Source organism: Ovis aries, chromosome 3 (genome assembly GCF_016772045.2).
Source record: "Ovis aries strain OAR_USU_Benz2616 breed Rambouillet chromosome 3, ARS-UI_Ramb_v3.0, whole genome shotgun sequence".
NCBI classification, from domain to species: Eukaryota; Metazoa; Chordata; class Mammalia; order Artiodactyla; family Bovidae; genus Ovis; species Ovis aries.
The window spans coordinates 56,609,440-56,629,840 of record NC_056056.1 but is presented as its reverse complement, the minus strand read 5'-3'; the positions used below and the strand labels follow the sequence as shown (position 1 = coordinate 56,629,840).

Genomic DNA, 20,401 nt, shown 5'->3' with positions numbered 1-20,401 from the left:
AATTATTTTGCCTTTCCCAAATAATTGAAACTAAAGCTACTGAGCTCTGTTTACATATTTCTTCTTTCTTCCTTTTTTTTTTCCTTTGTTTAAAAAATATTGAAGTGTTGACTTTGGGCCTTATCCCATCATTGACTGTAGTATTGTAAAACATACCTACTTTGCATCAAAGACTGCTTTTTTGGGGGCCAGTAAGCTAAATAGAACCAAAATATTTACAAGGCATTCAAAATCTATACATACCTTATACATTATTGATATACAAGGAGGAAAGGAGAGATCCAAGATGAAAGAGACAATTTACCTCACAGAAATTATATTATGGGGAATTAAAATTTATTGGTATCCCATCTCTCTTCCCACAGAGAAGTTATGCTCCATTGTCACCCTGACATTACAAATAGGAATGAGTTATTCTGTGCTGTAATGATTGTATTACTGATGTGGTGGTTTAGTTGCTAAGTCATGTCTGACTCTTGTGACCTCATGGACTGTAGCCTGCCAGGCGCCTCTGTTCATGAATTTCTCAGGCAAGAATACTGGAGTGAGTTGCCATTTCCTTCTCCAGGGGATCTTCCCTACCCAGGGATTGACCCTGCATCTTCTGCACTGAGGGTGGATTCTTTACACCTGAGACACCAGGGAAGCGCACTGCTGATATAATTCCTTGGAAAAATTCCAGACCCATTGCTACAATTTCTTATTCACCTCTGTAGTGCTCCAAGAAGAATTTTACCTATGATAGTGATGTTGTCAACTTCTGAATCTTTTAAATGTTCATCTGCTCATCTCCATCTCTTATTAGGTCAAGATTTTTTTTTCATTCTCTTTCAAGCTGAGATGGTTGGTTGAGAGAAAGTTATTTGTGCTTGGATCTTTGTAGTTTATTTTTTCCAGGATAGTAATGTGCTAACTGGCATCTATCTTTCGTCTCCTGTTGAAGCACCTCTGGTCCGTCTTTTTTTTTTTTTAATTTATTTATTTTAATTGGAGGCTAATTACTGTACAATATTGTAGTGGTTTCTGTCATACATTCACATGAATCAGCCATGGGTGTACATGTGTTCCCCATCCTGAACCCTCCTTCCATCTCCCTCCCCAGCCCTGAGCACCCTGTCTCATGCTTTGAGCCTGGACTGGCGATCTATTTAACGTATGATAATACATGTTTCAATGCCATTCTCTCAAATCATCCCCCTCTTGCCTTCTCCCAGAGTCCAAAAGTCTGTTCTTTACATCTGTGTCTCTTTTGCTATCTCACATTTAGGGTCATTGTTATCATTTTTCTAAATTCCATATATATGCGTTAATATACTATATTGGTGTTTTTCTTTCTGACTTACTTCACTCTGTAGAATAGGCTCCAGTTTCATCCACCTCATTAGAACTCATTCAAATGCATTCTTTTTAATAGATGAGTAATATTCCATTGTGTATATGTACCACAGCTTTCTTATCCATTTGTCTGACGATGGACATCTAGGTTGCTTCCATTTCCTGGCTATTATAAACAGTGCTGCGATGAACACTGGGGTACATGTGTCTCTTTCAATTCTGGTTTCCTCAGTGTGTGTGCCCAGTATTGGGATTGCTGGGTTGTATGACAGTTCTATTTGCAATTTTTTAAGGAATCTCCACACTGTTCTCCATAGTGGCTGTACTAGTTTGCATTCCAACCAACAGTGTAAGAGGGTTCCCTTTTCTCCACACCCTCTCCAGCATTTATTGTTTGTAGACTTTTTAATAGCAGCCATTCTGACCAGTGTGAGATGGTATCTCATTGTGGTTTTGATTTGCATTTCTCTGATAATGAGTGATATTGAGCATCTTTTCATGTGTTTGTTAGCCATCCATATGTCTTCTTTGGAGAAATGTCTGCTTAGTTCTTTGGTCCATTTTTTGATTGAGTCATTTATTTTTCTGGAATTGAGCTGCATGAGCTGCTTGTATATTTTTGAGATTAATTCTTTGTCAGTTGCTTCGTTTGCTATTATTTTCTCCCATTCTAAAGGCTGTCTTTTCACCTTGCTTATAGTTTCCTTCATTGTGCAAAAGTTTTTAAATTTAATTAGGTCCCATTTATTTATTTTTGCTTTTTATTTCCATTACTCTGGGAGGTGGGTCATAGAGGATCCTGCTGTGATTTACGTCAGAGAGTGTTTTGCCTATGTTTTCCTCTAGAAGTTTTATGGTTTCTGGTCTTACATTTAGATCTTTAATCCATTTTGAGTTTGTTTTTGTGTATGGTGTTAAGAATGTGTTTTAGTTTCATTCTTTTACAAGTGGTTGTCTGGTTTTCCCATCCCCACTTGTTAAAGAGATTGTCTTTTCTCCATTGTATATTCTTGCTTCCGTTGTCAAAGATAAGGTGTCTATAGGTGCGTGGATTTATCTCTAGGCTTTCTATTTTGTTCCATTGATCTATATTTCTGTCTTTGTGCCAGTACCATACTATCTTGATGACTGTGGCTTTGTAGTAGAGCCTGAAGTCAGGCAGGTTGATTCCTTCAGGTCCATTCTTCTTTCTCCAGATTGCTTTGGCTATTCAAGGTTTTTTGTATTTCCATACAAATTGTGAAATTATTTATTCTAGTTCTCTGAAAAATACCATTGGTTACTTGACAGGGATTGCATCGAATCTATAGATTGCTTTGGGTAGTATATTCATTTTCACTATATTGATTCTTCCAATCCATGAACATGGTATATTTATCCATCTAGTTGTATCATCTTTGATTTCTTTCATTAGTGTTTTATAGTTTTATATATATAGCTCTTTTGTTTCTTCAGGTAGATTTATTTCTAAGTATTTTGTTCTTTTTATTGCAATGGTAAATGGAATTGTTTCCTTAATTTCTCTTTCTGTTCTCTCATTGCTAGTGTATAGGAATGCAAGGAATTTCTGTGTGTTAATTTTATATCCTGTGACTTTACTATATTCATTGATTAGCTCTAGTAATTTTGTCATGGAGTCTTTAGGGTTTTCTATACAGAGGATCATGTCATCTGCAAACAGTGAGAGTTTTACTTCTTCTTTTCCAATCTGGATTTCTTTTATTTCTTTTTCTTCTCTGATTGCTGTGGCTAAAACTTCCAAAACTATGTTGAATAGTAGTGGTGAGAGTGGGGACCCTTGTCTTGTTCCTGACTTTAGGGGAAATGCTTTCAATATTTTCACCATTGAGGATAACGTTTGTTGTGGGTTTATCATATATGACATGACTGAATGACTGAACTGAACTGAACTGAACTGAATCATATATGGCTTTTATTATGTTGAGATATGTTCTTTCTATGCCTGGTTTCTGGAGGGTTTTTTTTTTTTTAATCATAAAGGGATGTTGAATTTTGTCAAAGGCTTTCTCTGCATCTATTGAGATAATCATATGGTTTTATCTTTCAATTTGTTAATGTGGTGTATCACATTGATTGATTTACAAATGTTGAAGAATCCTGCATCCCTGGGATAAAGTCCACTTGGTCATGATGTATGATCTTTTAAATATATTGTTGGATTCTGTTTGCTAGAATTTTGTTAAGGATTTTTGCATCTATGTTCATCAGTGATATTGGCCTGTAGTTTTCTTTTTTGTGGCATCTTTGTCTGGTTTTGGTATTAGGGTGATGGTGGCCTTATAGAATGAGTTTGGAAGTTTACCTTCCTCTGCAATTTTATGGAAGCATTTGAGTAGGACAAGTGTTAGCTCTTCTCTAAATTTTTGGTAGAATTCAGCTGTGAAGCCATCTAGTCCTGGGCTTTTGTTTGCTGGAAGATTTTTGATTACGGTTTTGATTTCCATGCTTGTGATGGGTGTGTTAAGATTTTCTATTTTTTCCTGGTTCAGTTTCAGAAAGTTGTACTTTTCTAAGAACTTGTCCATTTCTTCCATGTTGTGCATTTTATTGGCATATAGTTGCTGATAGTAGTCTCTTATGATCCTTTGTATTTCTGTGTTGTCTGTTGTGATTTCTCCATTTTCATTTCTAATTTTATTGATTTGATTTTTCTCCCTTTTTTTCTTGATGAGTCTGGCAAATGGTTTGTTTATTTTATTTATCTTCTCAAAGAACCAGCTTTTATTTTTTTATTTTTTTTCAAGTTTGCTTTTTTTTTTTTTTGAGGGATATATACAATTTATTCTTACAACATGTTTCTTCTTGAATGAGCATGTGTATTTTTGTCTTTTTAAAAAAAAATTTATTTTTACTATATTTTACTTTACAATACTGTATTGGTTTTGCCATACATTGACATGAATCCACCATGGGTGTACATGTGTTCCCAAACATGAACCCCCCTCCCACCTCCCCTCCCCATAACATCTCTCTGGGTCATCCCCGTGCACCAGCCCCAAGCATGCTGTATCCTGCATCGGACATAGACTGGTGATTTGATTCTTACATGATAGTATACATGTTTCAATGCCATTCTCCCAAATCATGCCATCCTCTCCCTGTCCTTCTGAGTCCAAAAGTCCACTCTACACATCTGTGTCTCTTTTGCTGTCTTGCATACAGGGTCATCATTGCCATCTTTCTAAATTCCATATATATGTGTTAGTATGCTGTATTGGTGTTTTTCTTTCTGGCTTACTTCACTCTGTATAATCGGCTCCAGTTTCATCCATCTCATCAGAACTGATTCAAATGTATTCTTTTTAATGGCTGAGTAATACTCCATTTTGTATATGTACCACAGCTTTCTTATTCATTCATCTGCTGAAGGACATCTAGGTTGTTTCCATGTCCTGGCTATTATAAACAGTGCTGCGATGAACATTGGGGTACATGTGTCTCTTTCAATTCTGATTTCCTCGGTGTGTATGCCCAGAAGTGGGATTGCTGGGTCATAAGGCAGTTCTATTTGCAATTTTTTAAGGAATCTCCACACTGTTCTCCATAGTGGCTGTACTAGTTTGCATTCCCACCAACAGGGTAGGAGGGTTCCCTTTTCTCCACACCCTCTCCAGCATTTATTGCTTGCAGACTTTTGGATCGCAGCCATTCTGACTGGTGTGAAGTGGTACCTCATTGTGGCTTTGATTTGCATTTCTCTGATAATGAGTGATATTGAGCATCTTTTCATGTGCTTGTTAGCCATCCATATGTCTTCTTTGGAGAAATGTCTATTTAGTTCTTTGGCCCATTTTTTGATTGGGTCGTTTATTTTTCTGGAATTGAGCTGCATGAGCTGCTTGTATATTTTTGAGATTAATTCTTTGTCAGTTGCTTCGTTTGCTATTATTTTCTCCCATTCAGAAGGCTGTCTTTCACCTTGCTTATATTTTCCTTTGCTGTGCAGAAGCTTTTAATTTTAATTAGATCCCATTTGTTTATTTTTGCTTTTATTTCCAGAATTCTGGGAGGTGGGTCATAGAGGATTCTGCTGTGATTTATGTCGGAGAGTGTTTTGCTTATGTTCTCCTCTAGGAGTTTTATAATTTCTGGTCTTACATTTAGATCTTTAATCCATTTTGAGTTTATTTTTGTGTGTGGTGTTAGAAAGTGATCTAGTTTCATTCTTTTACAAGTGGTTGACCAGTTTTCCCAGCACCACTTGTTAAAGAGATTGTCTTTCCTCCATAGTATATTCTTGCCTCCTTTGTCAAAGATAAGGTGTCCATAGGTGTGTGGATTTATCTCTGGGCTTTCTATTTTGTTCCATTGATCTATATTTCTGTCTTTGTGCCAGTACCATACTGTCTTGATGACTGTGGCTTTGTAGTAGAGCCTGAAGTCAGGCAAGTTGATTTCAAAGCAATTTACAAATTCAATGCAATCCCTATCAAGCTACCAGTGATATTTTTTACAGAACTAGAACAAATAATTTCAAGATTTGTATGGAAATACAAAAACCTCGAATAGCCAAAGCAATCTTGAGAAAGAAGAATGGAACTGGAGGAAAGAACCAGCTTTTAGCTTTGTTGATTTTTGTTATGGTCTCCTTTGTTTCTTTTTCACTTACTTCTGCCCTAATTTTTATGATTTCTTTCCTTCTATTAACCCTGGGGTTCTTCATTTCTTCTTTTTTCTAGTTGCTTTAGGTGTAGAGTTAAGTTATTTATTTGATTTTTCTCTTGTTTCTTGAGGTAAGCTTGTATTGCTATGAACCTTCCCCTTAGCACTGCTTTTACTAAATCCCATAGTTTTAGGGTTGTTGTGTTTTCATTTTCATTTGTTTCTATGAATATTTTGATTTCTTTTTTGATTTCTTCTGTGATTTGTTGGTTATTCAGAAGCATGTTGTTTAGCCTCCATATGTTTGTATTTTTAATAGTTTTTTCCCTGTAGTTGACATCTTATCTTACCACATTGTGATCAGAAAAGATGCTTGGAATGATTTCAATTTTTTTGAATTTACCAAGGCTAGATTTATGGCCCAGGATGTGGGCTATCCTGGAGAAGGTTCCATGTGCACTTGAGAAAAAGGTGAAATTCATTGTTTTGGGGTGAAATATCCTATAGATATCAATTAGGTCTAACTGGTCCATTGTATCATTTAAAGTTTGTGTTTCATTGCTAATTTTCTGTTTAGTTGATCTATCCATAGGTGTGAGTGGGGTATTAAAGTCTCCCACTATTATTGTGTTACTGTTAATTTCCTCTTTCATACTTGTCAGCATTCGCCTTACATATTGCAGTGCTCCTATGTTGGGTGTATATATATTTATAATTGTTGTATCTTCTTCTTGGATTGATCCTTTGATCATTACATAGTGTCCTTCTTTGTCTCTTTTCATGGCCTTTATTTCAAAGTCTATTTTATCTAATATGAGTATTGCTACTTCTCCTTTCTTTTGGTCTCCATTTGAGTGAGATATCTTTTTCCAGCCCTTCACTTTCAGTCTGTAGCTGTCCTTTGTTTTGAGGTGGGTCTCTTGTAGACAAAATATATAGGGGTCTTGTTTTTGTATCAATTCAGCCAGTCTTTGTCTTTTGGTTGGGGCATTCAACCCATTTACATTTAAGGTAATTATTGATAAATATGATCTCGTTGCCATTTACTTTGTTGTTTTAGGTTCGAGTTTATAAACCTTTCCTGCGTTTCCTGTCTAGAGAAGGTCCTTTAGCATTTGTTGGAGAGCTGGTTTGGTGGTGCTGAATTCTCAGCTTTTTCTTGTCTGTAAAGCTTTTGATTTCTCCTTAATATCTGAATGAGATCCTTGCTGGGTATAGTAATCTGGGTTGTAGTTTTTTCTCTTTCATCACTTTAAGTGTGTCCTGCCATTCCCTTCTGGCCTGAAGAGTTTCTATAGAAAGATCAGCTGTTATTTTTATGAGAATCCCCTTGTGTTATTTGTTGTTTTTCCCTTGCTGCTTTTAATATTTGTTCTTTGTGTTTGATCTTTGTTAATTTGATTAATATATGTCTTGGGGTGTTTCAAATCTCCCTGGTGGCTTAGATGGTAAAGTGTCTGCCTGTAGTGCAGGAGACCTCGGTTTGATCCCTGGGTTGGGAAGATCCCCTGGAGAAGGAAATGGCAACCCACTCCAGTACTCTTGCCTGGAAAATTCCATGGACTGAGAGGCTCCTCAGAGCCTGGTAGGCTACAGTCCATGGGGTCGCAAAGGGTTGGACATGACTGAGCAACTTCATTTTCACTTTGGAGTGTTTCACCTTGGGTTTATCCTTTTTGGGACTCTCTGGGTTTCTTGGACTTGGGTGGCTATTCCTTCCTCATTTTAGGGAAGTTTTCAACTATTATCTCTTCAAGTATTTTCTCATGGCCTTTCTTTTTGTCTTCTTCTGGAACTCCTATGATTTGAATGTTGGGGCATTTGACATTGCCCCTGACCTCTGGTCAGTCTTGTTGGCTTAGCCACTTAGAGTGAGCGTGTAGCTGATTCCCTCTATCAACAGTTCTAAGAAGGAAGAAGGAGATGCTGTTGTACTTTCCTGAGAATATTCTTCAGTTACCCTCTGGGAAGTCTTGGAACACAAAGTTGGGTTAAATCTTTGTGGTCAGTTTATCTTCTTTGGACTAACTCGAAGCTCCTCTTGCATCCTGGGGGCTGGATAGGAATATAAAGTTCAAGTTTCTTCAGTTGTATGATGATGTCTGGGAAAGGAGGGTGGCTTGGAAAAGTCAGGTTCCAATAATTACTCAGTAGTGAGAGGAAGAGTTGGCCTAAAATGCATTACTCTAAAAAAAAATTCAGGGACTTTCCTGGTGATTCAGTGGTTAAAATTCCATGCTTCCACTGTTGGGTTGATACTTGGTTGGGGAACTAAGATCCTATATGCCTCGCAGCAGGGCCAAAATACTTCAAACTAAAATATCTACATTTTGAGAAGCAGCACAGAAATTATTTGCCTTAAAAATCAAATTTTGTGATTCTGTTTCCAGATTCAGTGTTATCTTTTTCTTTGCTCAAATAAGTAAACCAGGAGCTCGAATAATTTGACTCAAGGTATCTGACTCAATTTTAGGCTTACTTTTAAGCAGCAGTTTTCTGGATTTAGAATAACAACATTTGGGAGGGGGTGTCCACCACACATACCCACTGTGTGTCCTAGCCCTAGCATGACGGTTCCTAAGGGTCTCGCTGCAAATCCTGACGTCATGGTTTTCCCCTTCTCTTCTATTCTTATCCCCATGGGTTGGCTCAGGGATGGCCTGATACAAACTGGACAGGCCTGAGGTTTGGCTTTGTCCTTGTCCACTCTGTGCTCAGATCTGATTCCTGGACTTAAACATTGCTGTAGCTTGCTCTATAAAATTTTAAGGACCGCCCCCACCTTCCTCCAACCCCAAACACCTTATCATATTCAAAGCCTCCTTAATCTTTCTCTGTTTATTCGCTCCTGTCTAGTCTCCCCCTTGGTGTTGCTATAATTCCCTTGTTCAATTCTTCATCTTGCTTTTACTATAGCTTTGTAAATGATTGCACCTCTTCCCAGCCTAAAAGACTGTAATTGCCAACCATTGCTTATAAGGTAGAGTCCAAATTTATGAAGAACACACACAGGCTTTCAAGATGTGCTCGCAGATCACTTTTTTTTTTTTTTTAATTGAAGGTAAAGCTTTCTTCCAAATACACGACCTCTTTAAAAAAAAGATTTATTCATTTTAGTATTGGCTGTACTGGGTCTTTGTTGCTGCATAGGCTTTTCTCTAGTCATGGGGAGCAGGGGCTACTCTCTAGTTGTGGTGCGTAGGCTTCTAATTGCAGCGGCTTCTCCTGTTTTGGAGCATGGCTTCTAGAGTGCTTGGGCTTCAGTAGTTGTGATTCCCCAGGCTCTAGAGCACAGGTTCAGTAGTTGTGATGCATGGGCTTAGTTGCTCTGTGGCATGTGGGATCTTTGTAGACCAGAGATTGAACCTGTGTCTCCTGCACTGGCAGGTGGATTCTTTACCACTGAGCCACCAGAGAAGACAACATCATCTCTTTATAGCCTGCTCCAGCACTACTGAACTATTCACAGTATCTACAGGCATAGCTCATCCTGATATTGCTTGCTGGGCTTTCCCATCAGTGTTCTCTCTGCCAGAGTGCTCTCCTGCCTCTTCTCTTCCGCTGAGCCCAACCCACTTTTTAGCATTCTGCTCAACCATCACACCTCGATGGAGCTTCCCTAGATTCCTCCAGGTAGAGTTATTTGCTCATTTTGAATTCCCACAGTATTGTCCTTACAACTTCTATTTTGGTAATTATACCATATTATAGTTTATTTATTATCTCTATCCATGAGTTTTTGGTAGATGGGAGCTACATCATCTTTATATTTCCAGCCTTTAACATAGTAGTACTAAGCTGTATTTTCTGGATTAATCCATAGATGGCTGTCTAAAATCTTACCATGAGCAAATATTATTGCCTGGATACAGCACTGCCTTTTTTTTTTTTTAATAAAAAGTTTTAAAATTTATTTTATTTTTGGCTGCACTGGGACTTCATTGCTGTGCTCAGGCTTTCTCTAGCTGCAGCTAGAGAGAGGGTGACTCTTCGTTGTGGTGTGTGGGCTTCTCATTGCAGTGGCTTCTCTTACTGCAGAGTACAGGCTCTGGGCTTCAGTAGTTGTGAGGCATGTGGAATCTTCCCAGACCAAGGATTGAACCTGTGTCCCTTGCATTGGCAGCGTAATCTTAACCACTCTGGACCACCAGGGAAGTCCCCAGCATTGCCTTTTTTCTCCTACTTTTAAAAAACCTTTTTAATGAGCTATACCTTGAAGATCATAAAATCACTTAAATTTCACACGTATAACTAGTTTTTAGTAAATTTACAAGATTATATAACTATCATTATAATCTAATTTTAGAGCATTTCTATCATCTTCCACAGAATACATCTTGTGCCCATTTACAGTCACAGTCCTTTTCTATTCTGCCCCATGCAATCATTCTTTCTGTCTGTATTCTACTTTCTGTCTGTATATTTGGTTTTTCTGGAAATTTCACATAAATGGAATATACAGCTTGTGATATTTTATGTCTGGCTTCTTTGACTTAGCATGTTTTTGAAGTTTATCCATGTTGGAGCATGTATCAGTACTTTATTTCTTTTTATGGAGCAATTATGGCTCAGCTGGTAAAGAATCTGCCTGCAATTCGAAAGACTTGGGTTTGATCCCTGGGTTGGGAAGATTCACTGGAGAATGAAAAGGCTACCCACTCCAGTATTCTGGCCTGGAGAATTCCATGGACTATATAGTCCATGGGGTTGCAAAGAGCTGGACACAACTGAGAGACTTTCACTTTTCAATACTACATTGTGGGATTTTCCCATTGGCTCAGCCATAAAGTATTCACTTTCAATGTAGGAGAAGCAGGAGACATGGGTTCCATCCCTAGGCTGGGAAGATACCCTGGAGAAGGAAATGACAACCCACTCCAGTATTCTTGCCTAGGAAATTCCATGGACAGAGGAGCTTGTGGGTTACAGTCCATGGGGTCACAAAGAGTCAGACACAACTGAGTACACATGTTGTCAATATTACATTGTATGGAATATACCTGGTTTTATTCATCCATTCATCAGTTGATAGACATTCAGGTTGTTTCCACTTTTTGGTATTATGAGTAATGCTTTTATGAACATGAATGCTGTTAAGAACATTTATGTACAAGTTTTAGTGTGGACATGTGTTTTCATTTTCCCTGATATATATGCAGGAGTGGAATGGAATTTATAGGTCATATGGTAAGACTATTAAAATATTTTCCAAAGCAGTGGCACCTCACTGCATTGCCACCAGCAATGTATGAGATTTTCAGTTTCTTCACTTTCTTGATAACACTTGTTATGGTCTTTTTTTAAATTATAGTCATCCTAATAGGTATAAAGTGGTATCTCATATGGTTTCAATTTTCATTGTCCTAATGATTAATTGAGCATATTTTCATTGCTTATTAGGCATTGGTATGTATTTTTTGGTGAAATGTACATTCAAATCTTTTGCCTATTTTAAAATTGGATTTTTTTCTTACTGTTGTAGGAGTTCTTTACACACTTCATAGACAGGTGCCTTATCAGATACATGGCTTGCAAATACTTTATCTTGCTTTTTCATTTTCTTGATAAGTGTTTGCTGAGGTGTAAAAGCTTTACATATTGAAAAAGTTGAATTTATTATTTTTCTTTAATTACTAGTGCCTTTTGCACCATATCTAAGAAGCCATAATTAACCTAAAGTCATGGGGATTTATTTATATGCTTTCTCTTAAGAGTTTTATAGTTTTAACTCTTACATTTAGATATACCACTCAGTTTGAATTAATTTTTTTGTATGCTATGAGGTAAGGATTCAAATTCTCTTTAGCAGCTGGGTATCCAATTGTCCCAGCATCATCTGTTAAGTTGTCCTGGTGCCTTTGTTAAAAATGATGATAAATATAAGACTTTATTTTTGGATTCTCAATTTTGTTCCATTGATTATATGTCTAATGTTATGCCAGTATTATATAGTTTTTTTTTAAAAAGTTGAATTTAGTTGATTTACAATATTGTGTGTAAGGTGTACAGCAAAATGATTCAATTATACATATATGTGTATATATCTTTTTTCTAATTCTTTTCCTTTATAGTTTATTACAAGACATTGAATATAGCTTCCTGCACTATACAGTAAATCCTGTTTTGATTATTGGGGTTTTGTATAACTTTTGAAATTGGGAATTATAACTCTTCTGACTCATTCATTTGTTTTTCCACGATTGTTTTTGTTTTTTGGGGCCCTTCACATTTTCGTAGATTTTATGATCAGCTGCAGCTGTTAAATCTGTCAGCAATTGTGTTAAATCTATGTTGTGCTTATACTTAGTTGCTCAGTCATGTCTGACTGTTTGCAGTCTCATGGACTGTAGCCCACCAGGCTCCTCAGTTCATGGGGATTCTCTGGGCAAGAATACTGGAGTGGGTTGCCATGCCCTCCTCCAGGGGATCCTCCTGACTCAGGGATTGAACCCAGGTCTCCCGCATTTCAGGAAGACTCTTTACCATCTGAGCCACCAGGGAAGCCCGTGTTAAATCTATAGATTGTGTTAAATCTATAGATTGGTCTGGGGAATGTTATCACTTTAACAATATTGTATCTCTCAATTCATAAGCATGTCATGTTTCTTCACTAATTTCAGTTCAGTTCAGTCACTCAGTCGTGTCCGACTCTTTGCGACCCCATGAATTGCAGCACGCCAGGCCTCCCTGTCCATCACCATCTCCCGGAGTTCACTCAGACTCACGTCCATCGAGTCCATAATTCCATCCAGCCATTGTCCCCTTCTCCTCCTGCCCCTAATCCCTCCCAGCATCAGAGTCTTTTCCAATGAGTCAACTCTTCGCATGAGGTGGCCAAAGTACTGGAGTTTCAGCTTTAGCATCAGTCCTTCCAAAGAAATCCCAGGGCTGATCTCCTTCAGAATGGACTGGTTGGATCTCCTTGCAGTCCAAGGGACTCTCAAGGGTCTTCTCCAACACCACAGTTCAAAAGCATCAATTCTTTGGCGCTCAGCCTTCTTCATAGTTCACTAATTTAGATTATCTTTAATTTTCTTTGGCAACGCTTTGCAGGTTTCAGTGTACTAATCTGCACTTTTTAAATTAAATTTATTCTATTTGATGTTTCATGAACATAATTACAAATATTTTCAAATTGTTCATTGCCAGTGTACAGAAAAGAAGTTGATTTTTGTATTTTGACTTTGTATCCCCCAGCCTTGCTGAACTCATTTGTTACATCCTGTGTGTGTGTGTGTGTGTGTGTGTGTGAATTCTTTAGGATTTTCTGCATTCAAGATGTTGTCATCTGCAAATAATTTACTTCTTCCATTCTAAACTGATGCCTTTTATTTATTTTCCTTGTCTAATTTCCTGGGATAGAAACTTCAGCACAACATTGAATAGTAGTAGTGAGAAAAGATATATCATTGTCTTGTTCCTTTCTATGCTTTTCAAAACCCAGTTACTTTCATGGCAGTAGAAACAACTGAGCTAACGGAAAGGTCAAAGGTTCTAGGAAAGAAAAAAGCAGAGAAAAGCTAGGAAGCAGAAATTTCAGGGTATGTACAGGGTGGCAGGGAGAATACTGTCTAGTTCACTGTTATGTTAAGCAATCTTAGCCCCACAGGAGCGGCTGGGGGCAGAAGTACAAAGAAGCTTCCCAGGTTCCATGCCCAGCCTTCTCGGTCCAGCCTGGAGATAGGTCTTCATCCATTTTCACTATTGTTTCACTGCCCTTCACTCAAGCATGTTCCAAGGTGTCACATGCTGTTCAAGTCTCTAGATCAGCTGACTCTTCTCTGCTGTTCCTCATTTCTTTGCTCATCAATGAAAACCATCCATTCCCATTCTGTTCCTTTTCAGGCTCTCTCCCTCCCCCACCTCCTAATGGGAATCTTTTCTTCATTATTTGGGCCTGCATGGTCTAAACTGGATCTAATTTTACCAGTAAGATCTCACAGGGCCACAATTAATATTTTCTAAAAATTATACTTCATATTTTTTCCTTTGTTGTAAGTACCCCTGACTCAATAGGTCTCTACTGGTCAACCGTGTTCAGATTCTTTTGAATTTAAGAGCACAAACTCTGGAGGCTGGATTGCTTGCTTAAATCTTGGCTTCACCCTTATAAACTGTGTGCTTCAGTTTCCTTATTTGTAAAATAGGGATATAATGGCCTTTACCTTATAGGGTTCTTATGAGCATTAAATCTGCTAATTCATGGGCTGTGCCTGAAATGTGCTTGGCATGTAGTAAGAACTATCTAAGAGTTTGCTATTATTATCTGGGAAAATATCTGTCTCGTCTTCTCTGTATAAACATTCTTATGATATTCTTATCATGGTCTTATCTTCTCAAAGGGAATATCAGAAGTCATCACCACCCTCACTATACACTTGGGAGGACACCATCTTGGTATAAGCCAGGTAGATGTAAACCAACAACCGTGTGGTGGAGAGCTGGACATCAGACCATGTGGGCATACTGACCGGTGATGTAAATCAGTGCATCCCAGGGAATCTTTCCTTCTTGACAGTAAAGGCTGAGGTTCAGTAGAGCGCATTCCCTGTCGCTATCATTAAATTCATAGCAGATATTCCAACCAAGAGGGCCAAACTTTTTTCTCTCCTAGAACAGAAAATGAAAATGGTCTTAAAATTTGATAAAATTAATTCTGCATAAAATACTGAAAACCAGAGTTTCTGTTGAAGCTTGGCATCCTCATTGTGCAAAATGCCAGTCAGCTTGAGTGAGGCTTTCGGTTTGACTTTCACCAAATAAGGCAGGCACCTCTTCCACCAACTCTGGCCTTTTTCCAATGTTCCAAAAGATGATTAGATATTACTGGAAATGTGAAATCGTGACAGACCTGACAAAAGAACATTTGTTCTTTATGGTAAAATAAAATATTTCCCCATCAAAATAAGAAAATATCCCACCTTAGAGTCATCTTGGTATAAAAATACTGATGCTAATCACCTGTGTGATGGAGACAGCTGCCCCTAAATCTTCTCAGAAGTCTGTCCATCACGTAGGCTTTTCAGTCATGCCTGATGGGTTGATTATACCTTGACTTCTCCATAGAAACCTTTTTATTTATTTTTTTTTTTTATTTATTTATTTATTTTTTTTAAATTTTAAAATCTTTAATTCTTACATGCATTCCCAAACATGAACCCCCCTCCCACCTCCCTCCCCATAACATCTTTCTGGGTCATCCCCATGCACCAGCCCCAAGCATGCTGCATCCTGCGTCAGACATAGACTGGCGATTCAATTCACATGATAGTATACATGTTAGAATGTCATTCTCCCAAATCATCCCACCCTCTCCCTCTCCCTCTGAGTCCAAAAGTCCGTTATACACATCTGTGTCTCTTTCCCTGTCTTGCATACAGGGTCGTCATTGCCATCTTCCTAAATTCCATATATATGTGTTAGTATACTGTATTGGTGTTTTTCTTTCTGGCTTACTTCACTCTGTATAATCGGCTCCAGTTTCATCCATCTCATCAGAACTGATTCAAATGAATTCTTTTTAACGGCTGAGTAATACTCCATTGTGTATATGTACCACAGCTTTCTTATCCATTCATCTGCTGATGGACATCTAGGTTGTTTCCATGTCCTGGCTATTATAAACAGTGCTGCGATGAACATTGGGGTACATGTGTCTCTTTCAATTCTGGTTTCCTCGGTGTGTATGCCCAGCAGTGGGATTGCTGGGTCATAAGGTAAGAATCAATATAGTGAAAATGAGTATACTACCCAAAGCAATTTACAAATTCAATGCAATCCCTATCAAGCTACCAGCCACATTTTTCACAGAACTAGAACAAATCATTTCAAGATTTGTATGGAAATACAAAAACCTCGAATAGCCAAAGCAATCTTGAGAAAGAAGAATGGAACTGGAGGAATCAACTTGCCTGACTTCAGGCTCTACTACAAAGCCACAGTCATCAAGACAGTATGGTACTGGCACAAAGACAGACATATAGATCAATGGAACAAAATAGAAAGCCCAGAGATAAATCCACACACATATGGACACCTTATCTTTGACAAAGGAGGCAAGAATATACAATGGAGTAAAGACAATCTCTTTAACAAGTGGTGCTGGGAAAACTGGTCAACCACTTGTAAAAGAATGAAACTAGATCACTTTCTAACACCGCACACAAAAATAAACTCAAAATGGATTAAAGATCTAAATGTAAGATCAGAAACTATAAAACTCCTAGAGGAGAACATAGGCAAAACACTCTCAGACATAAATCACAGCAGGATCCTCTATGATCCACCTCCCAGAATTCTGGAAATAAAAGCAAAAATAAACAAATGGGATCTAATTAAAATTAAAAGCTTCTGCACAACAAAGGAAAATATAAGCAAGGTGAAAAGACAGCCTTCTGAATGGGAGAAAATAATAGCAAATGAAGCAACTGACAAACAACTAATCTCAAAAATATACAAGCAACTTCTGCAGCTCAACTCCAGAAAAATAAACGACCCAATCAAAAAATGGGCCAAAGAACTAAATAGACATTTCTCCAAAGAAGACATACGGATGGCTAACAAACACATGAAAAGATGCTCAACATCACTCATTATTAGAGAAATGCAAATCAAAACCACAATGAGGTACCACTTCACACCAGTCAGAATGGCTGCGATCCAAAAATCTGCAAGCAATAAATGCTGGCGAGGGTGTGGAGAAAAGGGAACCCTCCTACACTGTTGGTGGGAATGCAAACTAGTACAGCCACTATGGAAAACAGTGTGGAGATTCCTTAAAAATTGCAAATAGATCTACCATAGAAACCTTTTTAAAACAGTGGTATCCAGAATCTCAATTCCTGTTTCATGGCTCTCCACAGGGAAATCTTTCCTGCTCTTTGTTATCAACCCCTCCTACCTAATTTCTTAACTCTAAACTGATTATATCAGAAGATGGATGCCATGTTCCTTCTTCTTCTTCTTTTTTTAAAAACTTATCTTTTATACAATTTAAAAAGGCTACACTCCATTTACAGTTATTACAGAATATTGGCTATAGCCCCCATATTGTACAATACATTTTTGAGCTTATCTTATACTCAGTAGTTTGTACCTTCTGAGAGAGTTAATTCTTAGATAGGTTGATAAAGAGTCCCTGGCTCTCAAGGAGGAGAAAAGGACAAAAGTTTTTTTTTCTACATTCCTTCATCTTAGTCACATAAGACATTATTTTCTTTCAGCCCAGAGCTAATTATTACACAACAAGACAACTCATCTTGATCAAGGGTATGTTTTTCCTTAAGCTCTGTACTAATGATTATATAACAACAATGTATCTTGCTCAAGGACGTGTTTCTCCTTCTTAAGGAGAACCTTCTGTCTAATCCTGTTATCTTATGTGGGAGTGGGTCTGGTAAGACCTTTCTACTGTTACTCCTAATCCTGTTATCTTAAAATGTATGTTGTGGGAGTGGGTCTGGTAAGGTCTTTCTATTATAGAAACCAATTGTAAAAGTATATAAGGCCTTGATAAGACTATTGAGTGGGGCACTCTCTACCCCCTTCTGATACCTATGTCAGAAGCTTTCCCTATCCCTTTTTCACTGTAATAAAACAAGGCAATGGCACCCCATTCTAGTACTCTTGCCTGGAGAATCTCATGGATGGAGGAGCCTGGTGGGCTGCCGTCTATGGGGTCACACAGAGTCGGACACGACTGAAGCGACTTAGCAGCAGCAGCAGCAGTAGCACACAAAAGCTCTGAGTGATCAAGCCTTGTTTCTGGCCCCGGATCTAAATTCTCTCCTCCAGAGGTCATGAATCTGACACCATTCATCATAAACTATCACTCCTTCCCCTCCCTATGTAGCCTCCCACCTGTAACCAGTAGTTTGTTTTCTATATCTGTGAGTCTGCTTCTTTTGTGTTATATTCACTAGTTTGTTGCATTTCTTATATTCCACGTATAAGTGATGTTATACAGCATTTGTCTTTCTCTGACTTATTTCACTTAGCATAATGGCCCTCCAAGTCCATCTATGTTGCTGCAAATGGCAAAATTTCATTCTTTTTAATGGCTGATAAGTATTCCATTGTATGTATGTCTGTATATATATAATCATTTTTATCCATTCATCTTTGAGGGACACTTAGGTTGTTCCCATATAATGGCAATTGTACTCTGTTTGCTCCTTTTGATTTCAAAATTTCCCTAAGTCTTAAACCACTTCCTACATCTCAGATGCTTTTGTAGTAGAACAAAGGCCTCCCACATAGATGCTCTAATCTAGAGTCTTTGATTTTCTCTAGGGTCTTGTTTACTTATTTATTTCATATCTTGCATATTTAATCTTTGTTTTTTTTTCTCTACTAATTCTTTCTTGGCAAACTAAACACATTTGAAAACAAGGCAGCTTACTTAGTCAAGACAGGGATACAAAGCTAAAGTCAGATTTCCTGTACAAGGCCACAGAATGGACACCAGGTCAGGGTAGTGAGTTTGAACAGAGGGAAGGAGAAAGTAGTGCTGAGTTGAAGGTCACTGGTCAGGAGACTTGGGGATCTAATCACAGGGAGGAAGCCATTAAGGGTGGTGAAAGTGAAGTTGCTCAGTCATGTCCAACTCTTTGTGACCCCAAGGATTGTAGCCTACCAGGCTCCTCTGTCCATGGGATTTTCCAGCCAATAGTACTGGAGCAGATTGCCATTTCCTTCTCCAGGGGATCTTCCTGACCCAGGGATGGAAGCCAGGTCTCCAGCATTGTAGACAGACGCTCTACCGTCTAAGCCACCAGGGAAGTCCTGGAGGCAAGCCATTAAGGGTGGTAAGCCCACTCAAACAGAAACAGGTGAGAGTGAAATTATTGTAATAAAAAATGCAGACTTGCTGACCAACATGATATATATGTGTAAAGGAGGAAGGATAAAAACAGTCCTGAAATTCTGGCTGTAGGTGATTACAAAAATGGGACCATCCATTTCAGGAGTAGAGTCTGGAGGGGAAGCAGATTTTGTGACTGAAGCACAGCTGAGGAGACAACTTCATGCTTTTGAATTTGACCTACTGCATTTATCCAGGCAATGTAGCTCCTTAGGTCAGAGCAGAGCTGGGAGGCAAAGCTGTGAGGCACAGAGGCAAGGGTCATAAGAAATCAGAGAGTGTGCATGTTAGTCGCTCAATCATGTACGACTCTTTGCGACCCCATGGACTGTAGTCTGCTAGGCTATTCTGTCCATGGAATTCTCCAGGCAAGAATACTGGAGTGGGTAGCCATTTCCTTCTCCAAGTGAGCATTCTGACCAAAGGATCGAACCCAGGTCTCCTACACTGCAGACAGATTCTTCATCATCTGAGCTACCAGGGAAGTCTAGGGACTGAGTTAAAACAACTTGGGTTCAGATAGAACAAAGACCTCAGCATTTCACAATGTCATTTGTAAGCTTTTAATTCTTACTTTTTATTGATTTAAAGTGTTAGTCACTTGGCCATATCCAACTCTTTGCAACTCCATGGACAGTAGCCCGCCAAGCTCCTCTGTCCATGAAATTCTCCAGGCAAGAATACCGAAGCAGGTAGCCATTCCCTTCTCCAGGGGATCTTCCTGTCCCAGGGATCAAACCTAGGTCGCCTGCATTGCAGGTAGATCCTTTACCATTTGAGCCACCATAGAAGCCCCTTATTGATTTTTTAACCTAATATACTTCTCCTTGTCTATATTTAAAAAATTAGCAAATTTAGTGTACCTGAATAATTGCATGGAAGAAACAAATGCCGAATATTATTTGTCTCCATTTTCTTCCAAGTATATTTTCTTCAAAAAATGAAGGCATCATTTCGGTAAATGCTCGTCTGATATTTGCACGTAAACCTTTTGGAGGCTCATTGGTTACCTGTATTTAGAGACACATGGCAGAGAGTGTGGTTGTACAGATTTGAATTTTTCCAAATAACACATATAGAAGCCAGTGAGGGGATGCAGGTAACTGATGCCTGGGAGGCATTCCTGCCCTGTTCCTGCCAGCTCTGTATCCCTGTCAGCCTTGTCCTCTGGAGAATAGGGGGTTCTCAGGCCTACGGTGGGTGGGTGAACCACCTCTACAAGAATCTCAGACCTTTCCATTTGGTGTCCATTTTTCTAACCCCAGGCCAGAAAGGATGCTCAGGCCTTCTGCACTGGCTTTTCTGGTCATCTCAATGTCCACCATCACCCTACACTTTGCCTTGATGGCACGGGGCACCAGGGAAGAGACAACCCTGGTTCCTGAGTGATCATTCATATGCAGAAGTGTGTGTTAGTTGCTCAGTCATGTCTGACTCTTTGTGACCACATGGACTGTAGCCCACCAGGCTCCTCTGTCCATGGAATTCTCCAGGCAAGAATACTGGAGGGGCTTGCCATTTCCTTCTCCAAGTTCATATGCAGAGGCTTCCCATATAAGGAAACTTTGGTTCCTGGTTGGG

At 38.7% G+C, this 20,401-nt stretch overlaps 1 protein-coding gene across 2 annotated transcripts in view; it reads right to left on the bottom strand.

The window, feature by feature from the left end:
• DNAH6 (dynein axonemal heavy chain 6) overlaps positions 1 to 20,401 on the bottom strand; it is a 289,159-nt gene that overhangs the window by 28,901 nt on the left and 239,857 nt on the right. For both annotated transcript variants that reach the window (XM_004005864.5, XM_042246026.1), the window contains exons 67-68: positions 19,684 to 19,830; positions 14,430 to 14,568 (exon numbers count right to left, since the gene is read on the bottom strand). In XM_004005864.5, the coding sequence (XP_004005913.3) occupies positions 14,430 to 14,568; positions 19,684 to 19,830 (286 nt within the window). The remainder of the gene's footprint in view (positions 1 to 14,429; positions 14,569 to 19,683; positions 19,831 to 20,401) is intronic.